The sequence below is a fragment of the Chiloscyllium plagiosum genome, chromosome 7 (assembly GCF_004010195.1).
Source record: "Chiloscyllium plagiosum isolate BGI_BamShark_2017 chromosome 7, ASM401019v2, whole genome shotgun sequence".
In the NCBI taxonomy this organism is placed as follows: domain Eukaryota; kingdom Metazoa; phylum Chordata; class Chondrichthyes; order Orectolobiformes; family Hemiscylliidae; genus Chiloscyllium; species Chiloscyllium plagiosum.
In genome coordinates, this window is record NC_057716.1 from 29,674,382 (window position 1) to 29,684,030 (window position 9,649).

General features: G+C 39.2%; 1 protein-coding gene and 1 pseudogene across 5 annotated transcripts in view; both read right to left on the reverse strand.

The window, feature by feature from the left end:
- The window catches only part of LOC122551440 (sperm-associated antigen 16 protein), a 992,024-nt gene that overhangs the window by 882,550 nt on the left and 99,825 nt on the right, over positions 1-9,649 (reverse strand). For 3 of the 5 annotated variants that reach the window (XM_043693348.1, XM_043693352.1, XM_043693351.1), the window contains exons 8-9: positions 4,407-4,521; positions 194-324 (exon numbers count right to left, since the gene is read on the reverse strand). In XM_043693348.1, coding sequence (XP_043549283.1) covers positions 194-324; positions 4,407-4,521 — 246 coding nt within the window. Of the gene's footprint in view, positions 1-193; positions 328-4,406; positions 4,522-9,649 lie in introns of all 5 variants that reach the window. The other 2 variants (XM_043693349.1, XM_043693350.1) reach the window with 2 other exon arrangements.
- Positions 8,604-8,704, reverse strand: LOC122552074 (annotated as a pseudogene).

The window sequence follows — 9,649 nt, forward strand, 5'->3', positions numbered from 1 at the left end:
ATTTGCGGACCAACAGGCTTAACCGTATGTTCCCTTTCAAAGAGCATGAGGATGCTGTTCAACTAAAATCATTATGACCTCCCTGTATTTGAAAACATTCAAGAATCAAACACAAAGGGAAAGCATAAAATTAAAAATTTAGTGAATCGTACAGAACAACACTCTTTTAAAAATCATTTGGATGCTTGCTCACCAACTGCTTTGTTGAATCATCAGGTGGATCACAATGATGTTTGTCCTCTTTAGCTTCAGCAAGTGCTCTAGCTTCAGCAAGTGCTCTTTGGCTAGGACCATCTTTTTTACATTCGTTGTGGCCCTTATTTCCTGCTTGAAATGGGAAACGTGTTAGTTAAGTGACAGAGTTCTTGCTGATCTAGGTGCAATGTACATCTGACGATATAACTTTTCAGTACATAGAGATTGAAAGACATGCCAAATAAATGTCTTCAAGAAGCACTAAAGTTGTCATTGAATGTGCAAGTCAGAAGCCACCATCTTTTGTCCCCATCACAGACTTCGCTCTTTAGTACTAACTCCATTCCCCTCCCCAATAATCCTCTCAGACTAAACCAATTGTAGACCCCAAGTTTTATTTTAAATTCTATACCCTAACCAATAGTAAACGCTGCTTATTTCGATCTTCATTAGTTCTCTCTATCCTGTTGCCAACATTGTTATGTTGGCCTTGGTTTGATCCAAACCTAACAATTCCAATATTCTTCTGCAGGTCTCCAATCCATCTGATGTCAAACTCCACTATAAACATTCCATCCCTTGGTTAATACTAGCCAAACATAACTCTAATTTTGCTGATTTATAACTGACACCTCACCTCTGCAGTTTTCTCCAGTGGGCAATATATTTTCCTGAATGCCCCATTCCTCTAACTCTGGATTAAAATTTTATATCTGTCATTGGGAAGAATGCATTCTTTGGAACACACTTTGTATAAAACTCTTCTTTTTCTCCAGCCTTAAAGTCTTCAAAGCTCATTGCTTATGTATGTTATTGATAATTGTTATTCTTTTTAGTTTTTCATTATGACTTGAGAACAGAGTCTGGGGTGAAAATCTCTGGCCATCTCACAGACCTCACACACCCTGAGGAGCTCTAAAGCTGTGATCTCTCCATTAGCAGAGTGCTCCAGGGTTGTCAGCTCTAGTCCTTCTGCATCGGCCATTCCCTTCTTAGGAAGACAGCCACAGTAATCATCATCCCATCAGCGGCTGAGCCCATGACTCTTCAAAGAAATGACATATGCCATCAACATTAAGCAAAATGGGTTCTTAGCTCAGAGAACAGCATGCCATGGAGATGACAACAACATACAATATTCCATACAGTGAGACATGCAGCACCTGGATAACTAAGGCTACATCTCTATCATTCATTCAGCTTCACCCTTACAATATGCACCAACTTGGTGCAGCTGCATTGGTGGTGGTAGAGAACTAAGTTCATGGAGAACACCATCAGCACCAAGTTCTGTCTTATCCCAAATACATCCCCAGAGCTTGCACATCATCCTTCAACTCGCACTACCTGACAGGTGATTTCCGTCTATATTCACAACACTCAACTTTGATTTGATTAGGGAGTTTAAGGGAAAGAAATCCACAGGAGGTAGTGACCAGAATATGATAGAAATCACCCTGCAGTTTGAGGGGGAAGAAGCTGGAGTCAGGTATAACAGCATTACAATCGAGTAAAGGTAATGACAAAGACAAGAGGGAGGAGCTGGTCAAAGTTGATTGGAAGGGGAGTCTAGTGAGGAAGACAGTGAGCAAGGCATGAGTTTCTGGGGATAATTCGAGAAATTCATCCTGAGGAAGAAACAACATGAGAAGGGAGTACGACAAAGCTAACAAGGAAAGCCAGAGATAGTATAAAAGTAAAAGCGAATAATGTGGTGAAAATTAGTGGGAAACCAGATGATTGGAAAGCCTTTAAAAACCAGAGAACAACTAAAAAACGCAATGGGAGTTGGGGGGGATGATGAATCCAAATGAATTTTAAGGACAAACATTAAGGACAAAAGGGTAACTAGGGAGAGAATAGGGACCCTCAAAGATCAGCAAGGCAGCCTATGTGTGGAGCCGCAGGAAGATACTAAACGAGTATTTTGCATCAGTGTTTAGAGTGGAGAAGGACATGGAAGATAGATGGTGACATCTTGAAAAATGTCCATATTACAGAGGAGGTGGTGCTGGATATCTTGAAATGCAAAAGATTTGATAAATCCCTACAATCTGATCAGGTGCATCCTAGACCCCTGTGGGAAGCTAGGGAAGTGATTGCTGGGCCCCTTGCTGAGATATTTGTATCATTGATAGTCATAGGTGAGGTGCCAGAAGACTTGAGGTTGGCTAATGTGGTGCCACTATTTAAAAAAGGTGGTAAGGACAATCTAGGGAAGTATAGACCAGTGAGTCTGACATCGATGGTGGGCAAGTTGTTGGAGGGAATCCTGAGGGAAAGGATTTACATATATTTGGAAAGGCAAGAATTGATTAGGGATAGTCAGCATAGCTTTGTGCGTGGGAAATCATGTCTCACAAACTTGATTGAGTTTTTTGAAGAAGTAACGAAGAGGATTGATGAGGGCAGAGCAGTGGACATGATCTATATGGACTTCAGTAAGGCATTCGACAAGGTACCTCATGGGAGACTGGTTAGCAAAGTTAGATCACATGAAATACAGGGAGAACTAGCCATTTGGATACAGAACTGGCTTGAAGGTAAAGACAGAAAGTGGTGGTGGAGGGTTGTTTTTCAGACTAGAGGCCTATGACCAGTGGTGTGCAACAAGGATCAGTGCTGGGTCCACTGCTTTTCACGATTTATATAAATGATTTGGATGTGAACATAGGAGGTATAGTTAGTAAGTTTATAGATGACACCAAACTTGGAGGTGTAGTGGACATCAAAGAAGGTTACATCAGAGTACAATGGGATCTTGATCAGAAGGGCCAATGGGCTGAGGAGTGGCAGTTGGAGTTTAATTTAGATAAATGCGAAGTGCTGCATTTTGGAAAAGCAAATCAGAGCAGGACTTAAACACTTAATTGTAAGGTAGGTCCTGGGGAGTGTTGCTGAACAAAGAGACCTTGGAGTGCAGGTTCATAGTTTCTTGAAAGTGGAGTCCCAGTAGGTAAGATAGTGAAAAGGGTGTTGGGTCTGCTTTCCTTTAAAGATCAGACCACTGAGTATTGGAGTTGGAGGGTCATGTTGCGGCTGTACAGGACATTGGTTAGGCTACTTTTGGAATATTGCATGCATTTCTGATCTCCTTCCTATTGGAAGTATGTTGTGAAACTTGATTCAGAAAATATTTATATGGATGTTGCTAGGGTTAGACAGTTTGAGCTATAGGGAGAGGCTAAATAGGCTGGGACTGTTTTCCCTGGAGCGTCAAAGGCTGAGGGGTGATCTTATAGAGGCTTATAAAATCAAGAAAGGGCATGGATCAGGTGAATAGCCAAATCTTTGCCCAGGGTGGAGGTGTCCAGAACTATAGGGCATTTGTTTAGGGTGAGAGGGGAAAGATATAAAAGGGACCTAAGGGAAACATTTTCATGCAGAGGCTTGTGCATGTATGAATTGAGCTGCCAGAGGAAGTGGTGGAGGCTGGTACAATTACAGCATTTAAAAGGGATCTGGAAGGGTATATGAATAGGAAGGGTTTAGAGGGATATGGGCCAAATGCTGGCAAATAGGTCTAGATTAGGCTGGGACATCTGGTTGGCATGGACGTGTTGGGCCGAAGAGTCTGTTTCCGTGCAGGACATCTCTATGACTCTATAACTGCAGACACATTCTGAATTGCTGAATTTATTTGATGGAGTGTCAATGCGTAGGCCAGTATTTATCACTATCCATTGATTGGTTAATAAATTCTCTTAAGTGGGCATTGTCAGTATTCCATGTGACTTCTGACATCTAAAGTTACTTTTAGAAAAATACTACATAAGCTTAAAGTGAACACAAACTGTTTAAAAATATATGGCTCATGTCTGGCATAATTTGTAGCAAATTAATTGATAGTAATGCATTTATATGCAAAAACAATGTATAGAAACAAAAATATACATCACAAGGTTTAAATTGATGGATAATCTGCAGCCTAAAACATCAAATCATTCTTCATCTTTTGTTCCAACTGTGTTTTTTATCTCACCATCCAACACCCCAATATTATTTTTCTATATTTCTCTGACTAGAAAACAAAAGCGTCAGTACCTACACTCTGAAAACAGTGGTTTCAAAATACATTTCTAATGAAAATGCTTCGTATCTACAAAGAAAGAAATAACTAGTGACCATGATGTTAAACACTGGGTCACAAGTATTTTCTTCTGAAACAATCACTTAGTTGCTGGATTGTAGAAAGTGCACTAATATCTTACCAGTCTTTTTCATGGTTTTTAAGTGACACCCCACTGAATTAGTACCTGAAGTCATAGCACCTGGCAAATTCCATCCACATTCTATAGCACGCAAGGTTGCTTGCAAACCTGACACCTATAAATGAAAATAAATTAATAAAATAAAGCTTTTAAAAAATAAATAGATTTTATTACATTGCCTGTGATAGGTTTTGTTGGAGTAATATGCAGAAAATATTCAAAAATGTCAGGCAACACATTTCTGGAAAAAACAAATAACATTCCAACTAAAAATGTAGATCTTTTTAAAATTGCAACTAGTTTTATGACTTTAAGTGCTGCCATTACGTCAACTATTAAGATTACAATCTATTCTGTTTTTGAACATGACAAAAAATACAAATCTACTGTATTATTTCAACCTGTAAAACGTGATAGTACACCAAATTTATTGATCTTTTAAAATCTTCAAATGTGATATTCAATTTACGTTAGGTATCAAAGTTTGCCTTGAATTGTTTAATTTATCATAAATCCAGATTATCACGAGGTTATGCTGTCAAAATAGTATTTACTTGCATATTGTTTTGCATGTGCCTGTTCTTTTATTTTTGATCTTTAGAAACTATGTCATTTACCTAATTAGACCAAAGAACAAATATTTTCATATTTTCCCCCAATAAAATATAATTAGCACATAAAATAATTAGGAGCAGGAGTAGACCATTCAGCACCTCCATTATTCTATCAGATCATAGCTAAACTCTACCAACATTCCTTAATTGTTTTTGATCATGAAAACTTTGTCCAACAAAACTCTGTCACATTCAATCTTGAAATTTTCAATTGAAAGCAAATACACAATTTTTAATAAGAAAGAATTCATAATTTCCATCATCATTTAAAAGTACCACCTAATCTCATACCTACATTTCCATGTCCTAAGTTTAAGATGGCAAGTCCAGAACCAAGGTAGCAAACTGCAGGAAATTGTTTCTCTGCACCTATCCTCTCAAATAAATTCAAATACCTCAGTTAGACATTCAATAACTTTATCCTTAATTAAAAGTTCTAAACTCAAGGCAGATTTTTGCAACTCTAGTTAATGCAACTAATTCTCATAACTTAATCCTTTATGCCTTGGTAATATTGAGGTGAATTTCTGCTGGATCTGTTCCAAGGCCTATATATTGTTTTTGATGCAAAACCTCAGATACGGTCTTCAAAGTTCAAAGTATACTTTAAGCCTCTATTTCAGCTCCTTTAACGCAAAGGCCACATTTCATATATCTTTTTGCCTTGCTGTCCATGCCTGAGCACAAGCTGCAATTTGTCAATCTAAATATTACAATCCCTTTCCTCTTCCATATTTCTCATACTTACGAAGTAATGCAATTTTGTCCTAGGATTCAAAACAGATTAAATCATAATGATTTCATCAAATCCCTACAGTGCAGAATTGGCCATTTGGCCCACCAGGTCCACATCAGCCTTCCAAACTGCATTCCAACCAGAGTTAGCCTCCCATCTATCCCTATAACACCCCCCATTTACCATGGCTAATCCACCTCGCCTACACATCCCTGGACACTATGGATAATTTAGCATTGTCAACCCAGCTAACCTGCACAACTTTGGACTGTGGGAGGAAACCAGAACACCTAGAGGAAATTCATGCAGACATGAGGAGAACATGCAAACTCCACACAGTCAATCAAGGCTGGAATTGAGCCTAGATCCCTGGCATGTGAGGCAACAGTGCTAACTAATGAACAACCATGCCATCCTCAACTCCTCTCATTTGGGAAAATATGAAATTGTTCACTTTGGAAGGGAGAACAAAAGGACAGTGCATTATTTCAATAGAGAAACACTGCAAAACTCAAACACAAAAGGACTTGGGGGTTCTTGTGAATTAAACACAGATGGAGCAGATAATCAGGAAGGCCAATGGAATAGTGGCCCTTATTTCAAAGGGGTCGAAATCTAAAAGTCAGAAGTCTTATTGCAACTATACAAGATACTGGTGAGACCATGTCCAGAGTACCATGAGCAATTTTCACTCCCTTATTTAAGGAAAGGTAGCGGTTCATTGGAGGAAGTTCAAAAGATCCATTGAGAAGAATGATTGTTGGTATAGAGGTATTGTTCTATGAACAAAGGCTAAACAAGTCAGGTATCTACTCATTAGAGTTTAGAAAAACAAGAGGTGATTTCATTAAAACATAAAGGATTCTTTTAAGGGCTTGACAGAGTAAATGCTGAGATGATGATTCCCCTCATGGGAGAAACGAGAAGCAGAGGACATAGGGGCACCAATTTAAGACTGAGATGAGGAGGAATTTCTCCTTTTAGAGGGTTGAACGTCTTGGAACTCCTTACAACACAATGGTGGAGACAAAGTCCTTGTGTATATTTAGTGATCAGTACTGGACTCAAGAGTTATGGGAAAAATGTGCAAGGAATGTCAGATCAGCCATGATCCTGTTGAATGGTGGAGCAGGAGAAGGGCCAAATAGCTTATTCCTGTTACTAATGCTATGGTCTTGTGGTCATATTATTAAAGTTTTACCTGCTCAATCAATCCTTGTCGCTATGTAATTTCTTGCGTCCATTTACATAACCAATCACATCCATAAATGAAGCATTATCTGTAAATGTCTGCATCCAAACCATTAATAGAAATGGTGAAAGAGCTGAGGAAACTGTACTGATCCCCGAAGGATATAGTTTTCACATCCTACTAATCAGAGTGCTTTCCCATTATCCATACTTTCTGCATTCTACTTCCAATCAATTATCAACCCATGTAAGACCATAAGATCACAAGAACATAAGAAGCAGAAAGTAGGCCATTCAGCTATGATATTCAATGAAATCATGGCTAATCATCTGTTAGTCCTCAACTCCACTTTCTGCCTTTGCCCCATAATTTTTAATTGGTAAAGGAATCAAGAATTAACCATCTCAGCCTTGAATATACTTAATAGCCCTACCTGAACAGCCCTGTTCAGTAAAGACTTGCAAAGATTTATCATCTTCCAAAAGAAGAAATTCCTCATCTATCTCAACCATCTTTCTTAAATTTGCAACCCTTTATTCTAAGATTATGCTCTCTGGTTTTAGACTCTCCCATGAGAAAACAACTGTACCACATTTACCCTGTCAAGTCCCCTGAGAATCTTGTATGTTTCAATAAGGTTGCCTCTCACTGGTCTAAAATCCAAGTACAGGCCCAAGCTATTCCATGTCCCCTCATATATCAGTCCCTCCCATACCAGGTATCAGCTCAGTGAATCTTCTCTGGACTGCTTCCAATGCATCATGTTCACCTCCAATTCCACACATTTCTAATTCTGCTAATAAATCTCTTTTGTTGAATTTTGGATGAAGTTAACTTCCAAATTTAACATATGTTTCATACACCAATATTGATAATAGTGAATTAAGCAGCAAAAGATTTCCAGAGATTTGTAAATATTTTATTGTAAATCTGTCGCTAGACAAATATGGGTTTCCACTTTTCTCTTGCTGCAATCTATCCAAAACCCAATATCACAGTGGGGAAGAACTCAGCTCATTTCTTTTTAATTTTTGAACCCCACTACCAATTAACCGAACACCCAATTAATTAATTACAAGAAACATTGCCCACCGGGGGCAGTAAAAGTAAGAGCTGAGTTCTTATCCTTGAAGCTTTTAGAGAGAAGTAGGCAATGCAGGGACTGGATGCACTATTTCCCCCAACAACTCAGTGATAAATTTAATATATGTTTAAAAATACAGAATGACAAAGTCATAGCCCAAAGTAAATCTCCCATTAGCAAGAGACTTGAATTAAGTTGACTTGACTTGATGGTGAAGTGATGTGAAATCGCCATAGTCCTGAAGAATCATAGGGAAGAATCATAAGGTTGCTCTCCGATTAGAGAGAAGTGACTAGTGTGGTTTCACCTGAGGGTCATGACGCCTCACATGAGGGCAGAGGTTAAGAAGAAGAGTTCTCTATGAAGGCTCAGCTATGTGTATGGGATAAAGATAAAGCATTTTCATCTTGCACTTCTTGGATTGGCAAATAGATTTAGCCAGTCTACAATTTCTTTCCTTTTTAGTGTTGTATTCAGAATTGTCATTACACACCTCCGGAGCAGGTGGAATTCGAACCCGGGTCTCTCGGTCCAGGGGTAGGAATACAAACACTGCACCACACAAGCCCTAAGAAATATGGAAAGCTTCACGAATTTGCATCTCAACCTAGCTCAGAAGCCATGCTAATCTTCTCTGTACATTATATTGTCCACTCTCCTAGCCTGTCCAAGTCCTTCTGTAGTCTTTCCACTTCCTCAAAACTACCTGTCCCTCCACTTATGTTTCTGCCGCAAACTTAGCAATGATGCCCTCAGTCTTCATCCAGATTGCTAATACAAAATATGAATAATTCTCACCGCTACGGAACTCCACTAGTCACCAAATGCCATCCTGACTCCTTGATCCCCATTCTCTGCCTTCTACTAGTTAACGAATCCTGTATCCATGCCAGTATCTTACCCCTTACACCATGGACTCTTCTCACATTTAGCAGCCTCCTGTGTGGCATCCAGTCAAATGCCTTCTGGAAATCTAAATGGTTTATGTCCACTGGCTATCCTTTATCTAACTTGCTCATTACCTCCTCAAAGACTTTTAATAGATTTGTTGGGCCTAACCATTCCCTGAAAAAGCCGTGCTGACAAAGCCCTATTTTACTGCACATTTTCAAGTATTCTGCAATCTCATCCTTAATAATAGACTCTAAAATCTTACCATCAACAAAGGTGAGGCTAACCAACCTATAGTTTCCTGCCTTCTGCTTCCCTCCTTTCTTAACAAGGGTAGTTAGATGGCTGATCAATAGCAAATGGAATATAATATGGATAAGTGTGAGATGATGCACTCGGACAGGATAAACAAGGCAAGGAAACGTATGATTAACGTGTAGGGCCCTGAGAAACACTGAAAATCAGAGGAACCTTGGTGTGCATATAGACCAGTCCCTTATGTTATTAGGTAAAAACAATGACTGCAGATGCTGGAAACCAGATATCTGGATTAGTGGTGCTGGAAGAGCACAGCAGTTCAGGCAGCATCTGAGGAGCAGTAAAATCGACGTTTCGGTCAAAAGCCCTTCATCAGGAATAAAGGCAGAGAGCCTGAAGCGTGGAGAGATAAGCTAGAGGAGGGTGGGGGTGGGGAGAAAGTAACATAGAGTACAATAGGTGAGTGGG